At 38.0% G+C, this 25,486-nt stretch overlaps 2 protein-coding genes across 9 annotated transcripts in view; both read right to left on the reverse strand.

Moving 5' to 3' along the window:
• Positions 1–17,244, reverse strand: part of LOC102080928 (myosin-9) — a 66,067-nt gene extending 48,823 nt beyond the window's left edge. Inside the window, exons 1-5 of one of the 8 annotated variants that reach the window (XM_025905605.1) lie at positions 17,229–17,244; positions 15,464–15,553; positions 14,927–14,972; positions 14,613–14,717; positions 14,357–14,442 (exon numbers count right to left, since the gene is read on the reverse strand). In XM_025905605.1, the coding sequence (XP_025761390.1) occupies positions 14,357–14,442; positions 14,613–14,717; positions 14,927–14,966 (231 nt within the window). In that variant the 5' untranslated portion in view covers positions 14,967–14,972; positions 15,464–15,553; positions 17,229–17,244. Of the gene's footprint in view, positions 1–14,356; positions 14,443–14,612; positions 14,718–14,926; positions 14,973–15,463; positions 15,965–17,228 lie in introns of those variants that run through there. The other 7 variants (XM_019354859.2, XM_019354852.2, XM_019354855.2 and 4 more) reach the window with 7 other exon arrangements.
• On the reverse strand, positions 1,240–9,720 carry LOC102080831 (WEB family protein At4g27595, chloroplastic-like). The gene is made up of 14 exons (XM_019354881.2): positions 9,617–9,720; positions 9,408–9,498; positions 7,863–8,659; positions 6,416–6,539; positions 5,899–5,944; positions 5,594–5,676; positions 4,804–4,860; positions 4,572–4,646; positions 4,260–4,364; positions 3,921–4,034; positions 2,775–2,936; positions 2,307–2,408; positions 2,047–2,157; positions 1,240–1,445 (listed from the first exon to the last, which is right to left on the reverse strand). The coding sequence occupies exons 5-14, from the start codon at positions 5,936–5,938 to the stop codon at positions 1,440–1,442; spliced, it is 855 nt and encodes a 284-aa protein (XP_019210426.1). The 5' UTR covers positions 5,939–5,944; positions 6,416–6,539; positions 7,863–8,659; positions 9,408–9,498; positions 9,617–9,720; the 3' UTR covers positions 1,240–1,439.
• Positions 17,245–25,486: the final 8,242 nt, after the last annotated feature.

Genomic DNA, 25,486 nt, shown 5'->3' on the forward strand with positions numbered 1-25,486 from the left:
ATAAACAGTACATTTGCAAATTCTCATGACCATTGATTAACCCAAATGCAAATGGTAATATAACCCTTGTGATGGGTTTCAACCCAATTTTTGTTAACCTCAACTCAACCTCAACCCAGTTATCCTAACCCAGTGCGCTGGGTCAAAACACTAACCCAACCCTGTTAAGCTGAAACAACCCAGCGTTTGCTCGGTTCATATTTGACCCAGCATTGGGTTACAAATTGGGTTATTTTTAACCCAAATTTCTTTAGGGTGTAGAATATTTTCATGGCATTATCAAATCAAAATAAAAAAAAAAAAACTCGGAGTTATAATTATGTAACATTTGGATCACTCTCAATATGTGTATAATAATAATAATATTTACTATGGCAGAAAAAAAAACGGAACGAACAAACAAATTAGAAGAAAAAAAAAGAGTGTTTCAAATGCATTTTGACAAAATTAGCTGGATGTCCTAAGCAGTCACTTTTTACAGTATGCAAGCTAGCTGGATTTATGGGTCATTCTGACCCACAATATTACTGTCTATGCCTAAGAAGTATAATACATGAAATAAACTGATGTACAAAAATAAGTAGTACAGATTAATAATTAACTGAATATATGTAAATGAGATGGGACCTACTATGTGTAAAAATGGCCGAGAGGCAGAAAATGGGGAAAACAAAATAAAAACAAATGTTTAAACAAATTTAAAACGGACATATTTCCATGCACTTTAACAGAAAATGATTAAATCATATATTAGATAGTTTGATGAACTTCCAATGTAAAGTTTGCGTTATTTGAATACATTTGTAATGAAGTAATGAAGACCTTGACGAATGCAGTTAAATTAAAGACATGAACCCTTAGTCTTTAGTCTCAAGCTCCTTCATTCAGGACTTCAGGGCCATCTCAGCATCCTGCCTCCTCTGCTTCTCTTTCCCAAGCCTCTGCTGTAATTTAGCTACTTCCTCATTCAACTGGGATGGGAGGGAAAAAGGTAAAGGTACACTTATAAGAGTTTCTAGAACATAATTACAAACTGTAATGAGGGGAAAAAAGCATGTTAACTTTTTATTTTGCATTAGAAATATTAGATATTAAATCTAATGAACAAAATATGAACCTCTTTGTTCTCGGCTTCAAGTTTCCTATTTTTGATCTGCAGCTCCTTCTCATCTCTTTATCTTCTGTTTCTCTCAGCACGAAGCTCCAAGAGTTCAGCCTCTTTTTCTCTTAACTTTTCATGGGAAGGAGAGAAACAATGAAAATTGACTCATTTAACAGAACAAAACAAATATTAAATATTTAACCTGATTATTTCAGTTTATGTAATTAATGTAAACATCCGTAATGACCTTTAAAAAAGACATTAAATAGAGACAGTCATTTCCAGAGAGAAACTGCAGCAAATATGTTTTCAAACATGTTTATATTTGGAGTAAAATTCAAACCTGAATGCACAAAAGAAGAAAACAGATATAAGGTAATAGGTTAATGTAAGGAAAACATCAGAGTCATTACTAAAAGGGAAAAGTTTCTGTATTGTACTGCGTAAGTCATCTATCTGTTCAGTTAGGGAACATATTTACCAACCAAAATGATGGAATAAAGCTGGTATTGAGTTCATCAAAAAATTACTACAAAAACCATATCTACTTTAGAAACACCTTAGCAATTTTAAAAACAAAAAATATGTGGTGAACAGAGAGATAGTCATGTCCACAGAGAAATTATAACTGATTGATGAAGTGTGAATTAATAGAGAATCAATATAACAGAATATATTGTGAAATGGGCTAATGAAATATTTATTTTCTCACTGCACGGAGCTTCATGACTTCATTAGTTTTGTCTTTTAACTTGGCATTCATGTTGACGCTACGCTATGCTACCAAACATTGGCAACAATCTTAGCACTGGCAAGTAGCAAAATGTTGTTGTTTCTATTCCTCTTTTTGAAGGTGGTTGATGGACTCATATAAAAATATTCATTGAGATATAACTTGATATAAAACTGAATATGTGGAGGTAAAAGAAATAAAAGACAAAAACCTCTGATTTGCTGGCCTCGAGCTCTGTCTTCAGGGTCTGCAGGTCTTTCTCCAGCGACTCATTCTTCAAACAGAGTGATTGTATCCTGTGTAAACCTACAATTTCCTCCAACTGAAAAATAATTGAAGAACAATGTTGTGGTATTAAGCTTAAAACGTCATATAAGTCCCTTGAGATGGCATGTGTTGTAATCTACCACAAACTTAATGGAACAGTGCTGATATTGTATGTGGAAGTTTATGTTTGTATTTGAGAATTACTTTCTCCATCCTCTTGATAGCAAGGGTAAGCTTGGTGAACTTCCTTTGTGACTCATCCATCCCTTTAAGCGTGTCATTTCTCAGCCACTGAAGTTTCTCCAGCTAACAAAAAACAAACACAGTGGCTCAGTATCACATTAGTCATACTGGTTATACTCCTAGAGATTAGCTTAATGGCTACATAATGAATGGGGGGGGAGAGTTGCTGATCTGTCTCAGCTCAAATATGCAGACAGCAGTGACATGTTATCCATCCGTCTTCTTCTGCTCATCCAGGCTTGTGGAATGAGGGCAGTAGTGTAAGTAAGAAAACTTAGACCTCCTTCTTTCCAGCCCCCTGCTTCAGCTTTGGGGGAACATCAAGTGGTTCACAGGTCAGGAGAGATATGTGTCTCCACCATGTCCTGGATCTGCCCTGGGGCCTCCTTACAGATAAGAGCAAAGTTTTGATTTGTTATATAGAATTACCTGAGTCTTGAGTTCCTCAATCTCCTCATCCTTCCTCTTGAGTTCAGCCTCTGTCTTCTGCAACTGCTCGACTATCTGCAGGAGTTCATTCTGTTCATTCTCATCATGCAACATCAGGACATCAGCTTTTATAGCTTTACTCGGAGACTCATTGATAGGCATCTGCTTTCATTGAAGCACATGTGATTGAAAGAAAAATTAAAAAGTGCTTTAATTTGTTATATAGAATTACCTGAGTCTTGAGCTCCTCAGTCTCCTCACCCGTCCTCTTGAGTTCAGCGTGTGTCTTTTGTGTTTAAAAAGATAAGGAGCTCAGTACACACGTTTCGAGGAAGTTTATGCAAGTGGATTTTTTTATGCTTTTTTTTTTCTATTTTTCTACACTTGTGAATAGATGAAGGAAATCTTAAATAAAAATGTGACCACTGACATGTAATTGGGGATGGGGGCAAATGTGATATTGCACATGAGATAAAGTGGCAGGAGTGAGCAGCAGTACAAACTGAACAGTACAAAATTCTGAGTGGCAGTGAGAACATTATTGCATGGAGTAAGGTTTATATTTGTTTAAATACTAATAAGATTGAAGAGCTCTCGTTGATGCGGCCATCTTATGGTCCAACCGGAAGTTATCAGAATTTTTTTTTTTTTTTTAACAAAACAGCTATTAAATATTTAACCTGATTTTTTTCAGTTCATATCATTAATCTAAACATCAGTAATTAAAAAAAATAGATGAATAGATGCACTTTGAATAGAGACATACATTTTCAGAGAGAGACTGCAGCTGAAATATAACATTTTCAAAAATGTTGATATTTAGAGTAAAATTCAAACCTGAATGCATAAAATAAAAGATATAAGGTAACGCAATTTTATTAATGTAATAAGAGACATGAAAGTTATCTTTTCAAGAGGTATCAATCTCTACTCTTTCAAATTTAATTTAAAATTTTAGGGGACTACAGATTTTAATACACTGCTAAAAAAAAAAAAAAAAAAGAAAGCTTTTAAAACACATCAGGAAAAAAAATTCTGCCAAATATCTATAGATATAATTAAAAAAAACTGTCAGTGTTCTCATCTAAACAGGAACTATCTATCTATCTAAAAAGCTTCATAGTACTAAAATGGTAAATCAGGTACCTCTTTATTCTTGTCCTCAATCCTCAGCTTCATGGTTTGCAGTTCCTTCTCATTTTCTGTGCTCCTGTTTTTCTCAGTACGGAGCTTCATGACTTCATTAGTTTTGTCTTTTAACTTAGGCAAAAGGAAACATTTTTTTCAAAAGGAGGAATGTTTGAGTCGACTGTTAACTGAAGTGAAGAACGCTCTGTAAAAGCCAGGTGGTTTGTTCATGTTGACACTATAACAATTGGCAATTTGAAGGAAGTTGATGGACTCATATAAAAATATTCAGTGCATTGAGATATAACTTGAAATCAAACTGAATGCACAGAGGTAAAAGAAATAAAAAACAATAACCTCTGACTGGCTGTCCTCAAGCTCTGTCTTCAGGGTCTGCAGGTCTTTCTCCAACGATTCATTCTTCAAAGAGAGTGACTGTACCCTGTCTACATTTTCCTCCAACTGAAAAATAATTGAAGAACCATGTTGTTGTATTAGGCTTAAAATGTATTTCTTCTATGTCTCTAATACCAGGGTCACCTAAAGGTCTTGACCTTTCCCTACAACGCACCTTCAGATGACATGATTTGGTGCTAGAAATTTATAAAATGTTTATTAAGTTGATTTGTAGTTTATGTTTTCACATAAAACCCACATAAAAAGAATTACCTCATTCTTGAGCTCCTCAATCTTCTCATCCTTGCTCTTGAGTTCAGCTTGTGTCTTCTGCAACTGCTCGGCTGTCTGCAGGATTTAATTCTGTTCAATGTCATCATGCAGCATCAGGACATCAGCTTTTATGTGTTTACGTGGAGACTCATTGATAGGCATCTGCTTTTATTGACGCACATGTGATTGAAAGAAAAATTAAAAAGTGCTTTAATTTGTTATATAGAATTACCTGAGTCTTGAGCACCTCAGTCTCCTCATCATTGCTCTTGAGTTCAGCTTGTGACTTCTATGTTTAAAAAGATCACGAGCTCATTACACACATGTTGAGGAAGTTGTTTCAGTTTATGCAAGTGGATTTTTTTAATGCTTTTTTTATAGTTTGCTTTTAGTGTACATCAGAATGAAACTACACTTGATGGCAGTCTCTTACATTCACCCTACAGAAATTAAAAGGTACTCTATGGTAAACCATACTATGAAAACATGTTTTCATGAGCGCACCTTTACTTTTGTTTAGATTTGTACACACAAATGTCGCATCAGTGGCACTAAAGAGAAAGACTGAAACAAGCTGTCAAAAGTCAAGAAAGCAACACCTCTAAAAACTTGTGTTTGCTTTACAACAGAGTCTCACTTTGATGGTTGGTTATTTTATTGTGGTATCTATCTATTTTTCTAAGTTTGTCCCACTATCATGCCTTTACACAAAGCAATGACAGTCATTCATTTTTACACCATCTGTAATTTGTTTTTAGCGTAGGCTGTTTGTCTCTCTCTCCTTCCCCTGTCTTTTTCCTGAGTTGCTCTCTTGGCTTTGTGCTTCTGATTCATCTCTGTCTGAACTTTGTTGTTCAGGTTAGACTTCATTCTAACACGCAATTCTCTTTGTTTCTTTTCTTCATCTGAAGTACACAGAAGAAATGTCCATTGTTTACTTATATGTTTGATTTCTGTTTCTGTTTCTCCTCAGCTAAAAGCCTCAGTTGAATTTATGTCAGCTGTCTTTTTCTTTTGTTTACCTTGTATTTAATAAGAAGAACGGCTCCCGAGACAACAGTACCGACAACACCGATGCAGATGACCGGAGAAGAAGTCAAATTCTCTGAAGTGAAAAATGAAAGAAAATCATGAAAACAAAATAACTGTAACAATAATGCTACTAATAATAATAATCTCCAATGTAAAAACAAAAAGGTTTCTTTATTTGTCATCTAACTGACAGTACAAATTAACAAGTGAAGAAAAGCAGAGTTTTCTGAAGTATTTTTAGACACATATAAACAAGTACTCAGCTTTACATTTGAACATACTTGTGTCAGGTTACCTGGGCTGACCGGGAATCCAAACCACTTTTTTAGGCTCATTTTGTTCTGGAAAACAAGAAGAAAATAGTCACATTAAAGAGACATACCTCTGCATTCATGTTGTGCTCAAAAAATGTACAGGTTTAAAAACAGCATCCTAACTCAACTTGATGATCTATCAACACTTAACTATGATCAGAATAAATTATTTTAACTATTTTGACTCAAAGAAGTTAGACTTCATGTTAATGATGTCGTAATTATTTGGCATAATTATGCTTTTACTGTTTCTTCTCCGTAGATGGCCTTCATTGCATTCTAGTGTACAGCATAGAGGGATAATAACTATTACAATGTAACTTGTTGTAAACTGCCTCACAAATAAACAAATACACCTTAAATCACCACAAAATCTGCATCTGAGAACTAAAGTTTTACATGTTTGAGGCTACAAGTTGTCAGTTAGAACCACAGAGACACACTTTATGTTTCTATTATACATTAAATTATACAAACAACCAAACAACCAATATTTACCTCATAAATGAAACTGATGCATCTGCTTCCTTGCAGTGAGTGAGGCTGTGCAGCATTTGTCCTTCAGCACTGGTTAAAGGAAACACTCACCTGCAGTAACAGGAGGTGTGGTTTCCTCAGAAGTCTGATGAGAAAAGGAATGTGTGCCTGTCAGACAAACAATCAGTTGTTTGTGATCATGTGACTGTGCGCATGTTAAAAGGAAACTTCATTAAATGCTTGTAATGCCAATGATATGATCTGGTTGAGCAACTATTACAAACTTAAGGCCTTGTCCTTTGACCTTTGACCTTGCTATGATGAAATGTATTCTTGAGTGTGTCCATACTTTGTTTACATTTGTGCACACAAACGTGTTTCCAGGACAGACACAAACTAACAAATCAACAGAGTAAATATGTGGCAAAAATGTTACTAATGGTTAAAAGTATTTTTGATAATAAAAAATAAATAGCTAAATAAATAAACAGGTACACTATGTTCATCTGGTATTGAATGGTGAAGAATAATAATTCAATAAGCATAAATGATAACTGAAGTTTACGTCTGTTTTATTGTGCAGCAGCCTTTGTATCATTTCTGGTGTTGCTTTCTGTTGTTATCCCAGCTGCTTCATCACTACACGTTTTCTCTCTTTGTTAACCACATGCGTCTAGACTCATGTGCTGACTTCAGTAGAGCCAATACGATGTTGACATTCTTCCAGTTTGTGAGATGATTGGAACAAGGAATAATAAATGGTAAATGGCCTGCACTCAGTCCCTAAGGACCCCAAAGTGCTTTACACTACATTCAGTCATTCACACACAGGCAATGGCAAGCTACATTGTAGCCACAGCTGCCCTGGGGCGCACTGACAGAGGCCAGGCTGCCGGACACTGGCGCCACCGGGCCCTCTGACCACCACCAGTAATCAAACATGGGGTTAGTATTTTGCCCAAGGATATTTGGCATGCAGCCAGGAGGCAGCCTGGGATCGAACCACCGACTTTCTGATTAGTGGCTGACCTGCTCTGCCACCTGAGCTACAGCCACCCGGTGTCACATAAAGTGGGACACCAGGTCACTTTAGTGCAGGAGCTCCAGTGTCTCAACTGACCTACAATCTACAAAATTAAAGTAAAAATGTACATAATGTAAAGACTCCAGAGGTGTAGTTCAAAAACTGATTTAGGTTTTAAAAGTAATCCACCTATATTTATCTGTGACAGTGTATCTTTTGTATCTTTTTTGTTTGTTTGTTTGTTTGTTAAACTTTTAAAAGTAAAGTAAAAGCAAACATTTAATCTGTTTTGAGTGGAGTTTGTTAAACCTGTTTTCTGGCACTGTTTAGGCCAAAAGTTTGGAAATACTTGGAAATAACACAAAGGTCATATCTTAGTCTTTAAGATGAAGCATCATACTTGTTGGTTTGATTTTTTATTTAGAAACACAACACAACACAAACCTGTTTTACTCAGGTGACCAAGAAATGTCAGAGCACTGCAGCTGAAGAAAAAGCAGGAAACAAGTGAGACAGCACTACATGCAATAACACGTCTTTTGTTTATGTTATTTTTATTTTTTCATTTTGTCTTTCTTTTTGCATGTTTTTAACAACCATCATGTCTTAAGCCCCTTTGCTGTTATACACAAACATTAGGAAACAAAGTTCCTCCCCCAGTAACCTCAGACTGTACAGAAACAGTCGAGCACAGTTTCTTCAAACCAAGCTGCTTATCTATTGCAGATTCAGTCTTCCCAGCCTGGTGCAGGTCTGCAATTTTGTTTCTGGTGTCCTTGCCTTCTCTGCCCTTTCCTGTAGAGAGGACACCAAGCTAACACTACTTTTTTGTAAATAGTGTTTATTTAACCTCCTTTTGTTAATTTTCTTGTAATTGTTTAAATAATTCACATTTCATTTTCCATGACATTTGTATCATATTTGCTTATATGTTGTTTTTTTTAATTGCATAAAAATGTATTGTACCATTTATTTATGTTTTTCAGGGGGGGAAATTCATATTGATGATGTTGAAGTCCCAAAAACTGAAAAAAAAACTGTATGCATGAAATATGATGCACTAGGCATTAAAGGGTTAAATAAAATTCAGGGGAACCTTTTTGGCCCATGACATCATTATTTGTATCAGTACTTTAGACATTGTCCACTGCTTGGCCTGGCTTTGTTGGCACCAAATGTTCATCTCCAGCAATGTCACATTCTTTCATGGCCTCCTCAGCTTCTTCTTTGGTTTTCTGCAGCTGATGCAAAGAACAAATATACACAATAAGAACCAGAGTTATCTTTGTAGTGCAGCCCTCAGAAAATGATCAGCGTGGTTTTCCATTTTTTGGTATGAATTTGAAAAGTCGTAGCTTACAGTGAGCTTACCCTGCTCATTAATTCCACTACAATGACTCTACCCTTTGTTTTTTAGTAGCCACACTCATAGTGATAGCTTACCTTTGGAGGACCACAGAGATGCAGTAGTGAAATTATTGGAAACACTTTTGCGAATATTGACCACAAAGCATAATGTAAATATTCCAAATGTCTCAGTTATTATTCTGCACTGCTCTTACAATACAACTACATACTATAGGCTGAAGAAAACAAAACAAAGGGAAGTTTTTTGTTTTTTGTTTTTTTAACAGTCAGCAAAAATCTGGGAATTTTAAAGAGATTTATTTTTTGGACACCTCCATATATTTTATGATTGGACTTCACTGTGGTATCTCTGCATGATTTATAGTTCAAAACAATCGCTATCTTTATACCTATATTTCATTGCAGCCCCCGAATTCATCGCTACCTAAAACATTGTTTTTCCTTTAATGACAGCTTTATTATTAGATTAGATTCTATTATATATCTATATATATATATATAGATATATAAAATAGAATCTAATGATCTTAAAAAAATCTCAGATTTTTTAAGTCTGATACAAAATACATTTAAAGGTGAATATTGATACAGAATTGAGGGGTAGATTATAAAATCACTGACCTCCTCCTTGTGTCTTTCTTTCAGTTCACTCAACTGTTTGTCTTCTGGTTTGCTCTTTGAGAGACTCAAACTGACACTGGGACTCTTGTAGCTAACCCCCGCCCCCCCCAAAAAAAAAGCATGACAAAGGATTTTGAACAAATAGTAAAGCCTTGAAAAACACACATGGATATGGTGCATATGTAGATCTTAATGTAATGAATACACACCTCTTTGTTCTTATTCTCCAATTCATTCATCAGAGTCTGCACAGTCTTCTCAGCTTCCTCTCTGCTCTGCTGTTCATCCTTCAGCTGCTGCTGGACTTCACTTACCTTGATTTCAAGCTGGGAGGAATGTAAGGAAGTTTGCATTGATTTTTTTTTTTTTTTAACCATTAAAGTGTTAGCTGGTTTATTGTTTTTACAACTTGAAAAAAAGTTATAATGCAAAATACCAGTATTGCATCATATGAATAATGTATCTACACTTTGTTGCTACAGCAGCACCTTCAGTATCCTCATGTTCAAATGTAGTACAATGGTCCGTTGTTAATCACGGGAGTCACATTCTAAAAAAAATATCCCTCAATAGGCGAAATCCGTAAAGTAGTCAGCTTTACTTTTTTACAATTATTGTATAATATTCTTATATGTTTTAAGGCTGTAAAACCCCTCATTACACACTTCATACACTTTTCTCAGACAGGCATGAACATTATCACCTTTCTCTCTCGTTTAAACACTCTCAAAGTTCAAACCTTCCTAGAAATATAAGTCCAGTGTTATAGAATGAAATCAACTTAGAGTCACAATGCTAGCAATCAAAGATTGATGTAAATCTGATAAACTGAATGCAGAAATGAATAAAACTTTCGAGTGACTTACAGTATCTATGTAATAACACCCTTTACTATGCCCCAAAATATTTAGTTTGTCAAATGCACTGTGACCAACATGACACAAAACTGAAAGTAAAAAGAAAATATATTTATAGTTAATGACCAGTGGGTGTCTCTTGTAGATTATGTGTGGAAATATGAGGACAAATATTGGCTGCCTTGATGTCTAACCTCACTAAACACTTTTATAAATCAGTCACAATTTAACACCCCCCCACCCCCACCCCAAAAAAAAAAAATCAAGTTCATTTCTGAGATAGTTTCTATATCTGTGTTTTAGCTAAAATCATATGAATAATAAATACATTAAAATCAAGGAATTAACCTTCTTGATTTGGGCCTCAAGCTCCTTCTTCAGTGAATTCAGGTCTTTGTTATGTCTCCGCTTCTCCTCATTGAGTTCGTTCTCTAACTAGAAGAAAATGATGGTCAAAATGAAACCAAAAGGTCAGACATCCGCAGCCTCTGGTCTTCAAACGGGTCACCAGGCTAAAAAAGGGGGTTTTTTGTATACCTTTTTCCTGATCTTCCTGATCTCTGTATTCTTCTCCTCCAACAGATTTTGGGTTTTCTTCAGCTCGTCAATAGTCTGACTTGTGTCCTCATGATCAGCTGATGGCTGACGGATCTATAAATCAGTCAAACAAATGTGATTTTTAAACTAAGACACCTCATATTTTTGTAAATAGAAAATGAGACACAGAGTAGCAAATCATTTTTTAACCCATTGTGCCAATTAATCACATTCATGAATCTTTCATTCAGATTTACAGTAAAACCAGAACTGAGTAAAACTCTTGATGTCTTTTGAGATATGAGACAAAACTGCAGGGACAAATCATAATGACTAAGAACAATTACTGCAACAAATATAATGAACACAAACACCAGTGATGACTTCTGTCCTGATTAGAGGCACTGTGCTTCAGAGCAGCAGCTGAACCTCTGACTAGATATGATATCAAACATGATAGAGACAAATATGAGATGAACTCATGGAATGAAACTAAAGGAAATAACCTGTTTTTTGTTGGTTTTCAGCTCTTTCTTCAACGTCTGCACATCATTATCTCTCATTTTCAACTCTGCATCCATCTTTTCAATGACTTTCAGTGAATCATCAGGGTCACAGGAGAGAGAAGACTACAACAGACCAAGAGACACAAATCAGGATAAAATGTGTGTTCAGATAAATCTTATCAAAGCAGCATTTTCCACTGTAAGTGGTTTACAATCACAGTTATGTGAATATTTAATATATGTAGGGCCTGACAGGTCCTAAGTTTTATATCATCACTCATAATTATTAATAGTTACAAAAGTAGGATGGTTTAAGAACTTAAAAACATGCTTAAAAAGATTTTCAATTTTGTTGCAATATATAACTGTTAATTCCTTATTAGTTGAAACATATATAAAAATATCTATAGATAAATTAGAATTTAAAATAAATGTAATCACTTTTCTGTCCAGAAGATCTTCCTCAGCGTCCTTCCTGCTCTGCTGCCCTGCACCCTGGAGCTTCTGCTCAAACCTGGCCACTATGTCGTTAAACTAGGAGAAGAGTGAGGTGAAGGGTAATCAAAAAAATATGCATTTCTCCAACTGGATACAGAAGGAATGAAGGAACATCATACAAGACAAACCACCTTCTTCTTCCTCTCCAGCCTTTTCTTCACTTTAACATCCACCTCCCTCTGCTCCTCACGCTGCAGCTGCTGCTGTGCTGTAGCTACTTCCTCATTCACCTGAGATCACAGAGAAAAAAAACAACATAAGAAATTAGTATATTAAATGTATATTTTGTTAGCATTGTTAACAAAATACACATATTCTTGAATTGGTGAAAAGTGTAATCAGGTTGCAAAACAAATATGATTTTAAGTGATCTAGATCAAAATCTGTCTACATTTTAATCCTAAAAGTGATTTTTGCTTCTCTAAAAAACAGGTTTGGTACAGTGGTCATCAGCATTGATGGCCATTGCAGCTCATTTTCCATCGACTGATTTTTACCACTGAAAAACTGATAACTGTGTCTTCTGAATGATAAGACAAAAGTGTTTTTAATCAAAGAAGATTGCATAAAGCACTTGAAAAAACTATTATTTTTTGTCAGATTCTTTTAATTATTTTAGGTAACAGATCAGCTACAGATCATATGCCTGTGCACCCTCAGTATGTTAAAGACTTTTTTTATTGTTAAAAGACGACGTTTCCTTCTAACCATCACCATGTGCTCACCAACTGTTTACTTTATCTCCTGACATCCAAATGTAGTTCTTTAAAAAGTACCATAACATGCTTGTCCTGAGTTAGTGTAATATAAGGTCATGTGTGCTGTAAGAGGTGATGTTGCTTACTTTGTTCCTCGTGGTGACAGCAAGGCCGAGGTTCAGCTGTGAAGAGGCCTCCTGCTTTTCTTTAAGCGTGTCAGGTGTCATCACCTCAGTTTTATCCAACTAACAAACAGAAGCACAGCTGAGAGGATCAATTATTTATTCATTTAGGTTAGTAAACAGCTAAGCATGGACTAGATAATAACTGGGGAAACATCTGAGCTGGTTTCATGCATTTAGACACTTCATTCATGCTCTCCAGCCTTTTCTTCAGTGTCTGCATCCTCACCTCATCATTCCCCCTGTGCTGCTCCTCACCCTGCAGCTGCTGCTGTGCTACAGCTACTTCCTCATCCACCTGAGATTAGAGAAAAAATGTTAGAACTTTTAAAATAAAGTTTCAAAATTTTGAAAGATGTAATTTGCCAATGTTGCTCACAACATGGTTTGGTGAGTTATTCTCCAGTGTCTGCAGGTTCTTCTCATCTCCTTCCTCAGTCTGGTGTTCATCACTGAGCTTCAGGGCTGCAGCTTCTTCTTCTTTGAACTTGGACAAAAGTAGAACATTATGGAAAAGAATCACTTTTTGGAGCGATCATCAGACATAAAGAATATTGTGTGTGTGAAGGAAATGCTCTAAAAGTGAAATTTCAGACTATTTACAGTCATTTAGCTTAACACAATAAAACTACCAGGATTATATCATGGACACACTGCAATGCATCCTTCTGATGGAGGATAAGATTCTATATAGATCATAGAAAAACACCTAAAGCCAGAACATTTCATCATTTTTTTAAAATAAGAGGAAGATGAGCTACTGATCAAATATGGCTGTGCTCCCTCAGCATGCCTCTGTTACACAGGTGCATAATTTCAATGGAAGATGTCGTCAAATGAAGTCAAATCTAATGGATTATTTATTTTAATGACTTTGCTGAACTTAGAAATTGTATAATTATTGGCCACACAGATTCTGTGAAGGTGGCATACTTGTTCACTGTAGTTGTACTTAAAATATTGTTTTATCAGTGGTGCTAGCAATAAAGACTGAAACAAGCTGTCAAAAATCAACAAGGCAGCAACTCTAAAAACTCATGTTTGCTTTACAATGGAGTCTCACTAAGATAAGATAACTCTTTATTGTCATTGCACAGTCATACATAGTACAATAGTAGAATGAAATAAGCAAACTGTCCAATATCAGCACTAGATACATCACAACACAACACAGTAACTTAACTAATAAAAATGACGAATAAGTGTATGTGTATTGCACACTGTTACTATTTCACATTCATTATTATTGCACCTTGTTTTTTTTATGAAAATACAAAAATATTATTATTGTTATTGTTGTTACCCCCCAAAAGAAGTCCTGGGAGGGAACCAATCAGGTCAACTGTTTGCACATATTAGGGCCATTGCCCTGTTGTAAAAGCTGTCCTTGAGTCTATTTGTCATTTGTCTAAGTTTGCCTCACTATCATGCCTTTATTCACAGACATGACAGTCATTAATTTTTACACCATCTGTAATTTGTTTTTAGTGCAGCTGCTTCATTTCTCTCTCCTCCCCCTGTCTTCTTTTTTGCTGAGTTGCTTTCTTATCTTTGTGCTTCTGACTAATCTCTGACTGGACTTTGTTGTTCAGGTTAGACTTCCCTCTGACACGCAATTCTGCTTCTTTTTTCATCGGAAGTAGATAAAAGTAATGTCCATTGTTTACTTACATGCTTGTTTTCATTTTCTGTTTCCCTTGAGTTCAAAGCTTCACTTGAATTCCTCTCAGCTGTCCTATTTTCATTTTTGCTCCCTCCTGTCAGAAACACAAAACATGGGAGATTAGTGTTTTGTTTGATTCTTATAAAGTCTTAAGTAACTTGGGTTGTATCTCTCATTATCCAGCATCTTTTAAAATACCATTATAAGGGAAAAAAATATTCTCATTAAACTTGTATCAAACTGAAAATGGAATTTGTGACTTACTGTTTTTCTTTTGCTTACACTTGTAGGTGACAGTAACAACAAGAAGAACGGGCACCGAGACAACAATAATAATGATGCAGTTGAGCACCGCAGGAGTCAAATTCTCTGAAGTGAAAAATTAAAGAAAATCATGAAAATAAAATAACTGTAATAATAATAATAATCTTTAATGTCAAAAACAAAAAGCTTTCTTCATAATCTTCTAACTGACAGTAAAAATTAGCAAGTGAAGAAAAGCAGAGTTTTCTGAGTATTTTTATACACATATAAACAAGTACTGAGCTTCTCATTTGAATATACTTGCTTCAGATTACCTGGGCTGACCAGGAATCCAAACCCGTTTTTTAGGCTCATTTTGTTCTGGAAACAAAAAGAAAATAGTGACAATAAAGAGATATACCTCTGCATTCATGCTGAAATAAAAAAAAAGAAAAAATCGTGTTGTTTAAAAACAGCATCCTAATTCAACTTTCATGTTTGCCACTATGTGATGATCTATCAACACTTAACTATGATCAGAATAATTTTATTTATTTTGAATCAAAAAAGGTTAGAGTTGATATAAATGATTACAATTATTTAACATAATTAGGCTTTAACTGTTTCTTCTCTGTGGATGGCCTTCACACTGTGTAATGTTCAGCATAGAAGGATAATAACTATTACAATGTAGCTTGTTGTAAATTTCCTCACAAATAAACAAATACACCTTAAATCACCACAAAATCTGCATCTGAGAACTAAAGTTTTACATGTTTGAGGCAACAAGTTGTCAGTTAGAACCACAGAGACACACATTATGTTTCTATTATACAGTAAATTATACAAACAACCAAACATAAAGTATTTACCTCATAAAAGAAACTGATGCATCTGCTTCCTTGCAGTGAGTGAGGCTGTGCAGCATTTGTCCTTCAGCACTGGTTAAAGGAAATACTCACCTGCAGTAACAGGAGGCGTGGTTTCTTCAGAAGTTTGATGAGGAAAAGAAAAAGCAAAAAATCAGTTCTTGCGAGTGTCCACATGTTAAAATGAAACTTCATTAAATGCTTTTAATGCCAACATGATGTGATCTGTTTAAGCTGTTACAAATCTAAGGTCTTGACCTTTGACCTTGCTATGATGAAATGTTTTCTTGAGTGTGTCCATACCTTGTTTCGTTTGTGCACACAAACATGTTTCCAGGACAGACACAAACTGACAAATCAACTAATCTTAACATTTGATCTGTTTCCTGCTTCTCTGGAAAGTGGTGACATCATATCTGAGCTCTCATTATAGTTTGAGCATATAAGTACCCTGACATGTGATCTAAAGAAGGAAAAGGAAATCTGGACATAAAGTGTACATAAAGAGTAAACTCTGAGTACTGTCTCAAACTAAACTCAGAGTAATTGCAGCCAAAAGCAAATATCTGGAATCAGTTTGTCTTTAAAAACAGAATTTAAAGCTGTTTGTATGTTGCTTCACTAGTATCAGTTGTTCATGTGTTACTATTTCAGGAAATCAAATAAATGCTCCTTTTAGTTTTTTACCGTTATTGAAATCAGCTTTAGTTGATAACATTTACTGATCTAATCTAAGAAAAAAGAAAACAAATCAGGGAAACATTTCTGCACTGAAACGCAAACAGGTTTATGACTAAGTTTGCACAATGAAAGCATGAGGTCACCACAAATATTCAGTGCATTACTTGTCATAACAGCTGCTTCACTTCTTTATCTCAAGATCTGATCAGTTTCCTGTTTGACTGGAACAACATTGTTTTAGACTGTGGTGTCCTGTTACAGCTCACAGATTACATGGGATCAGCGTCCATGGGTATCATGTCTTCCCAAGTCCAAAGTTTTTGGACATTATTATTAGTGGCTGTGGCAATACACCTTACAGGTAATGTTAGTATAACAATACGTGAATGATGACAATACTGAGATGTTGATGTTGATGTTTAGTATCTTGGTTTAAGATCTCACAGTGATAACACTTGTTAAACAGGGCATTACAATTTGTTTTGATGAGATTTGGTCATTAAGTATTGAAATGCACTTTGAAATTTAAACCTCATGATGTTAGTGGACAAATAAATAAATAAATATTCTTTGCATTTTATCCACTGGCTGACTTTAAACCACAAATATGAAGCAAGAGGACAATTGGGACGATTCAAGCTCTCTGGGATTAATAAAGATTGACTTCATTCCTTCAAATGGTCTTTGACATGCACTAATCAAAGACTGACGAGCAGGCACAGAACAACTCTGTCATCCCTGAAGCCGAGCCACAAATAATGCAGGCATCCAGAATTTTCCAGAGACTGTGACATACAAAAATACCACAAGAAATCGTATTTAGAGTAACTACATCAGCTGGTAAAGCAATGTCCTAAATGTTGTTTTGAGTTAATAATGATCAGTTGAAACAATGAAAGTGTGCTCAACACTAAACAAACCACCGACACCCCAATACACATGGGGTCAATAATCCAACACAGGGCACCAAACGACCATGAATAAAATACCGTATTTCCCGCACTATAAGGGGCACTTAAAGTCCTTTAATTTTCTTTAAAAAATCGACGGTGCGCCTTATGTATGAATTCTGGCTGTGCTCACTGACCTCTAACCAATGTTATGTGGTACACGGCGCTCAAAAATCTGTCGACGACTTTGGTAAGCTACGAAGCTGCACTGCTTGATGGATTGTCGAAGCATTACGGCTGCCGTAGTCAGGAGCCTTGCGGAGTAATCTGGGTCCAAACTCCATCCGCTTCAGGTCCCTGTCACGGTCTTGGGTTATTTGACCCAGTGTTTTGTGTTTATTTTCATTATTATTATTTTGTTGTTGTTATTATTATCCTTTGTTCTAGTTTATGTGTGTTTGGGTTTAGACCCTATGGTTCTTAGAGGTTTGGTTTTGCGCTCTCTCTGTTCTGTCTGTACCGCATCCCTGAGTCCAGTCGTTGTATTTCCTGTTTTACATTGAAGGTCTGTGTCTTTCATCAGTGTGTTCTGTTTGTGCTCTACCTGTCTCGTCAGTGTCAGCAGTGTCTCCCAGCTGTTTCCTCTTAGTCCTGTTCACCTCTTGTATTAAGTGTCTGCATCTTCCCCTGCTCGTTGTTGCGTCGGGAAGAACAACTGCAAACCCACATCACTCAGTCATTTTATACCCTGTGTGTACTGATCAAACATCAACATTTTATTCAACACCTCACTGATTTACAATGAGAAAATATTACATCCAAAGGCTTTACTGACACTATATTTCCTGCTTAATTAAATGTAGAATTAATTAAATATAAATTTACATAACTGAAGTGCTCTTGTTCAGCTGTTAACAACACATGTGGACCAACGTCAGTGAGGAACCATGCGGGATATTGAATTAGAATTAGAATTAGAATTCAACTTTATTGTCATTGCACATGTCACAGGTACAGGGCAACGATATGCAGTTTGCATCCATCCAGAAAGTGCTTTAGTCGTGATATAGATATATTACAATATAATTTAGCAATAATAGAGATGTGTAAGTATATTACAGAAATGGGTCTATTATGGTATGTTATAATGTACACAGTGTGAAGTATGTTATGAATATTCTATAACTATAAGTATGTACAGGCTGTAGTGAGTACAAGCTATGTACAGGCTATGAACAGGATATAAATATGAAATAAAAACTATACAGAAATCTGAGATATACAGTTATACAGAATGTGAACTATGTAAGTTATAAACAGTTGTGGGATTAAAAATTATCGTATGTACAGAATGATTATCTACACAGAACTATACAGTAGTGGTAAAGTGCTAGTGGTTGTGGGTGTGTGTATGTTCAGTCCATGAGTTTAACGTGGGTCAGATGTCAGGAGGCAGAGTTCAGGAGTCTGACAGCTGTGGGGAAGAAGCTGTTCCGGTACCTGGTGGTCTTAGTCCGGAGGCTCCTGTAGCGCCTCCCAGAGGGCAGGAGGGTGAAGAGTCTATGTGATGGGTGACTGGGGTCTCTGATGATTTTCCCAGCCCTTTTCAGACACCGCTTCCTGTAGATGTCCTTTATGGCAGGAAGTGGTGCTCCGGCGATGCGCTGGGCAGTTTTCACGACCCTCTGCAACGCCTTCCGGTCTGAGGCAGAGCAGTTCCCGTACCAGACTGTTATACAGTTGGTCAGGATGCTCTCGATGGTGCAGCGATAGAAGTTCACCAGGATGTCTGAGGACAGGTGGTTCTTCCTCAGAGTCCTCAAGAAGAAGAGGCGCTGGTGAGCCTTCTTGACCAGCTTGGAGCAGTTGGTCGTCCAGATGAGATCCTCGGAGATGTGGACTCCCAGGAACTTGAAGCTGCTCACACGCTCCACAGCCGTCCCCTTAATGTGGATGGGTGGATGTGGGTCAGCATTCCTCCTGTAGTCCACAATGAGCTCCTTAGTCTTCTCGGTGTTAAGCAGCAGGTTGTTTGTGTCACACCACTCAGCCAGACGATCCACCTCCTCCCTGTAGGCGGCCTCGTCGTTGTCACTGATGAGGCCAATCACCGTGGTGTCATCTGCAAACTTAATGATGGTGTTGGAACCATCAGCAGGTCTGCAGTCGTGGGTGAAGAGGGAGTAGAGGAAAGGGCTCATCACACAGCCTTGTGGTACACCGGTGTTCATTGTGATTGTTGATGAGCAGCGGTTATCCAGTCGGACATGTTGGGGGCGGTTGGTCAGGAAGTCCAGTAACCATTTGCAGATGAGGGAACTGATGCCCAGGTCTGTCAGTTTCCTGATGAGTTGTGAGGGGTGGATTGTGTTGAATGCTGAACTGAAGTCTATAAACAGCATTCTGGCGTAGGTGTTGTTGTTGTCCAGGTGTGAGAGGACAGAGTGCAGTGCGATGGAGACTGCATCCTCTGTGCTCCTGTTCTGGCGGTATGCAAATTGGTGGGGGTCCAGGGTGGGGGGGAGACAGGATTTGAAGTGTGCTAAGACCAGCTGCTCTAAGCACTTAGTGATGATGGGGGTGAGGGCTACTGGGCGGTAGTCATTGAGGCTAGATGGGTTGGAGTTTTTGGGTATCGGGACGATGGAGGTGGATTTGAAGCAGGCCGGTACCACAGCGTGGGCCAAGGACAGGTTGAATATGTCTGTGAGCACTCCTGCAAGCTCCCCAGAACACGCTCTGAGAACACGCCCGGGGATACCATCAGGACCTGCAGCCTTGTGGACATTGATCCTGCTCAGCACCGCTCCTACATCGGTGATGGAGAGAGTCAGAGGTTGGTGGTCTGGCGTCATGTCTGTTATGGTTGTGGTTGTGGTGTTCCCTCGCTCAAAACGAGCATAAAAGTTGTTGAGCTCGTTGAGGAAGGAGGCATCAGAGGATGTGGGGGAGGGTTTGATGGTCCTGTAGTCTGTAATGGTCTGGAGTCCTTGCCACATGCGTCGGGGGTTGGAGTTGGAGAAGTGTTCTTCTACCTTCTTTTTGTAATGGTGTTTGGCTTTTTTGATGCCCTTCTTTAGATTAGCCCTGGCTGTACTGTAGGCGTGTGCATCTCCTGACCTAAAGGCGGTGTTGCGGGCCTTCAGGAGGAGACGAACATCCCGGTTCATCCAAGGCTTCTGGTTGGGGTACATGGTGATCCGTTTCTGGGTGGTGACACTGTCTGTGGTTTCGGAGATGTAATCCAGTACAGATGAGGCGTACTGGTCCAGGTCTGTGTGGGTGAACATATTCCAGTCTGTGTTTTTAAATCTGTCCTGGAGCACTGCGTCTGTCCCCTCTGGCCACACTTTAATTGTCCTCACAGCAGGCTTCACACGTTGGATGAGTGGTGAATACCTAGGTGTGAGGAACAGGGAGAGATGGTCCGATTGTCCAATGTGGGGGAGGGGTGTTGCTTTGTAGGCTCCAGCCAAGTTGGAATAAACATGGTCTAAAGTCTTGTCTCCTCTGGTGTGGCAGGAGACATGTTGGTGGAATCTGGGGAGGACTGTCTTTAAGTTGGTGTGGTTGAAGTCGCCAGCAACAATAAAAGCAGCCTCGGGGTGTTTATTCTGGTGTTTGTTAATGGCTGCAGAAAGTTCTTTCATGGCCAACCTAGCATTAGCGTCGGGGGGGATATATACTGCAGTGAGTATGATCGAAGTGAGTTCTCTGGGGAGATAATAAGGTCTGCATTTGACCATTAAAAACTCCGCATTAGGTGAGCAGTGACTCTCAGTAGTAGTGGAGTTCATGCACCAAGCATTGTTAATATAAATGCACAAACCTCCACCTCTGGTCTTGCCGGAGTCATCTGCTAGCCTGTCGGCTCGGTGTGTGTGGCGTCCTGCTAACTCGATAGCATTGTCCGGGCAGCTGTTGTTCAACCATGTTTCGGTGAAAAACATGACATTTGAGTCCATAATCCGTCTGTTGTTAGTGATGGAGAGCCGTATCTCATCCATTTTGTTTGCCAGAGAACGGACATTGGCGAGGAAAATACTGCGTAAAGGCAGCCGATGTGGTGTTAGCTTTAGCTTAGCCCGTAGCCCTCCGCGCCTACCTCGCCTTTGTTTACGTTCTCGGCGCCGTCTGCGTGCACTTCCGCCCAGCCGGGGAGAGTGGGCAGCCTCCGGTGTTCTGGAGATCTCTGGGATGAGTCGGAGATCGGCGATAAAACTGTTGGAGTTATGAGTCCAGATGTCCAGAATCTCTTGTCTGCTGTAGGTCAGCAACGCACAGCAATTCTGGATGAATAATCCAGTTAAAAGTAGATAAAAAAACCGCTAAATAGCAGATTCTGGAGAGACACTGAGCCTCGCGTTGTTCACGCGCCGCCATCTTGGTTAGGTCTCACCTTCAGGAACATTTTGACTTCAAAAACAAAGGACATCCGAACCTGATGTTTTGTTTTTGTTTTTTTCAGCCATTTGGTCAGAAAATAAACTGAACAATGTTTTTATATTTGAATAATATGACACTAGATGAACAGTGTGAGGATCACCAGAGTAATTCACAATATGACATCTGGAGGTTGTTGAAAGATTAAATTAGGTCCTTGCTCATGGCGCTGGTGAACAGTAATGAGATTCTTGTGAAACTGAAAAAAGGTATAAAAATTACTCATAACAACCTTTTATGTTTTTTACAGTCCGGTCCTGGGAAAAAAAAAGCTTTAGACAAACCAATACAGTGGGGTAAAACAGTATTTAGTCAGCTACCAATTGTTCATGTTCTCCCCCTAAAAAGATGTGAGAGGGCTGTAATTTTCATCTTAGGTATACCTCAACATCCTTGTCAGATGCCCGAAACACCTCAACTGACTCCTTTTGATGTGGAGGAGCAGCGGCCCCTCCCGGATGACTTAACTTCTCACCCTATCTCTAAGGAAGAGGCCAGCCACCCTTCAGAGGAAGCTCATTTCTGTTCCTTGTATCGGCAGTCTCGTTGTTTTGTTCACTACTCACAGCTTGTGACCATAGGTGATGATAGGGACATAGATCGACTGCTAAATTGAGAGTTTCACTTTTACGCTCAGCTCCATCTTCAACACAACAGACTGGTGCAGCGTCCGCATGACTGCAGCCGCAGCACCGATCTGTCTGTCAATCTGCCACTCCCTTTTCCTGTCAATCATGAACAAGCCCCCGAGATACTTAAACCGCTTCACACTCGAGGCCATCCCCCGAGGAAGCCAACAGAACCACATCATCCGCAAGAAGCAGAGATAAGATCCTGAGACCAGCCAAGTAAAAGCCTTCTGCCACTTGGCTACACCTAGAAATTCTGTCCATAAAAATCATGAACAGAATTAGTGACAAAGGGCAGCCCCATAGCGATGGGGTTTTTAGCCCACCGCAATGGGCTAAACACCCCATAATAATTGTTTATCAGTTTCGTTAAGGACCCATTGACCAAATCCATAATTCTTCTTTAGATTTTTAGAGAACAAGTCTGGGAGACTCTCTTAGGATTAGAGAATAAGCGAGACTATACAAAAGACACGAGAAGCCAAGCAGGTAAGATAAGGGAGAGGGAGATAGAGAAGGAGAAAGTGCGACCTTCTCTGTCAAGAGTCAAGATAATAATCTCCTCTATTTTGAGTATCCTCTGCTTCCCTTTCTTCAATGCTCTTTTTTTCTTCTGTCTTCTTCCCGTCTGTGGCTTTTAATCGGAGTACAAATGGTTGCAGCTGTTCAAAACCCCACAAGGTTAGCAGATCGAAGCGATGGGGAGGGCTGTGAGTACTCAGACTGTGCTCATTGGACACAATACAGATATCTTGGAGAAGCTCACGGCTTTTCAAATCAGATGCAGTCTGTTTGTACTAACCCAAACAATCACCATCCTCATTTCATGCAGCACTGGTCCTGGCTCAGCTTCGTCCCCTGGTGAACTCATGACTGCACCCACTCCAGCTTGGCACTGGAGTGGATGATGCTTTCATTCACTCCCTACATTGTTCTCTCACATGGATACCATTTCTCCAGTGCCTTTAACACCACTCATCCCACAGTCCTAAGGGACAAGCTGGAGAACTCAGGAGAGCACCATCACCTCACAACATGGATACTGGACTACCTCAGCAACCGACCACAGTATGTTGTCTCTACAGGAAAGGAGGAAAGGGCAGAGCAGGCTGTACCTGCTGTGGAGGCTCAGGTCTTTTGGAGTGAAGGGGCAACTACTGATGACCTTCTATGGTGGCCTCAGCCATCTTTTGCGGTGTGCTCTGCTGGATGACCACACACGTGCAGACAGACAGACACACAGACACAATACACCATAGTATCCTTCTCTTAGTCTCCCTTATGTGCAATATAAGTGATATATATTTTTTGTATATATATGCCTGCATATATTGTGCTATTCTTAGTTAGGGTATTGTCTGTCTTTGTTAATGTTTGTTTATAATGGAGCACTGTAACGAAAAATAATTTCCCCTAACGATCACTAAAGTATTCTGATTCTAATATTACTAAGTGCATTTTTTCTAATGCAACATAGTACTTTATTCCATGTTATAGTGTATGTTATTCTAGTTTATCGTTCTCTATTCTAATGTTTTTCTTCATTTTTGCGGCTCATTACTTTGTACTGTTCACTTTCTGCCGTAACCAAACAAATTTCCCACATGTGGGACTAATAAAGGTTTATCTTATCTCATCTTACCTCTTCTGCAACTGCAACCACATGTGTTGCTCTGCCTGCTGGTGGTTAGAAAGAATGCACTTTTAATGCATTTCTGAATTAACTTCACATTTCTAAACCCAGACGCTATGTCCATTTGTTCTGGATATGTAGTTCATGTGTTTAATAATGCAATGTCAAATGTAATAATGTAATATATGCTTTATTAATTCCACTGGGGAAATTACTCCTCTGCATTTAACCCATTCACTCAGTGAAGCAGTGGGTAGCCACCCATCCAGTGCCCGAGGAGGACGCTACCTTGCTCAGGGGTACCTCAGGGTACCCGTTCAGTGGATTCCAATTTAGTCAATTTATGAATCCCCGTTTAAGAGAAAGATCAACAATTTTAAAAATAAAATGCATTTGAACTCATAATATTTTCACTTACCAACAACAAGCTGAACTGTAGTGCATTTATTTAACTCAACAACTCAACAAAACAATTATTTGTTCCCTCAGATGATTAAAAACTCAAACACAATGATCTGACTGTAAATGTGTAATTTTTCTAAATACCCATTTTATACACTTTGACATGGCACACATGGCATTAGTCTCACCACCACTGAGAGCAATGTTCTCTTCTTTGTGACAGTATGGTTCTTGGACATCAGTTATAAATATTCTGTTTATAACAGCCTTCTAAGTTCCAAAACACAAAAATAGCCCCCAAGTGGGTGGCAATGGGTGATTTATTTTAGAACACACCTCCAACTTCATTCTTAAAAATTATATGGCATTTATTTAGTGGAAAAATATAAACAAAAACCAACACAATAATCCCTTACAACTTAAACATCAATGAAAGTAAAGTAAATCTGATTTCACAAATTCAAAAAGTGGCCAAAAAACCATTTTAAACCCTCCCGTTGTCCCATGTGACATTTGGCAAACAAAACACATTTCCACCAGACCCACACAGTGTGCTCTTAATCCCTTATTTAATGGGAGGGTCTAAAAGTTAACAAACTAATCACTTTTCTAAAAACTTTTCCAAGAGTGAAATTAATTACAAATTTACATAACAAAACTAGGTAAGTATATTTTTTTACTGTTTTATAGAAAAAACAAAAATGAATACAAATTACGAATCATAAACATTCAACAAAAATGAACATATTCCACTGAGAAATATGGAATATGGGATTGTTAAGATGATTTTTAGTATCATTTAGTATCATTTGCTTGAAAAACTTCAGGGCTGTTGTGATTTTAGGTATTTGGTCAGAAACTGAAACGTGCATTTAAATTTTAACCTGATTAAAGTAGATGAAAATTAGGGGGTAAACGAAGCTATCAAAGAATTCAACTGCATCAGACCAAAGACTGGCCAACAGACCAAAACTTTCACTGACAGGACAATACTACCAACACAGCTACAAACAATGTCGACATGCAGAACTATTCCCAAGACATTAGGTAAATCCTGAAAAAAAAGCCCTGTGTTTAATACAGATTAAATAGTGACCATAAAGTTATTAAGAAAGTGTTTACTAAAGTCATAAATTAATTAAACTTAATTGCTCCCTCCTGACTTTTAGAAACTGATAACTTTTTGCAGTATGATTATCCAAATGTGCAGTTGTACATCGTGTCTAAACAATGTCCCCTTTGGTCTTGTTTGTCCAAAGGACATTGTTTGAGATATTTTGTGCTCTTGTTCATTTTAGCAAGAAGATACTTTCTTCTTTCAACCCTTCCAAATACAGTAAGTGATATT

Source organism: Oreochromis niloticus, linkage group LG3, assembly GCF_001858045.2.
Source record: "Oreochromis niloticus isolate F11D_XX linkage group LG3, O_niloticus_UMD_NMBU, whole genome shotgun sequence".
NCBI classification, from domain to species: domain Eukaryota; kingdom Metazoa; phylum Chordata; class Actinopteri; order Cichliformes; family Cichlidae; genus Oreochromis; species Oreochromis niloticus.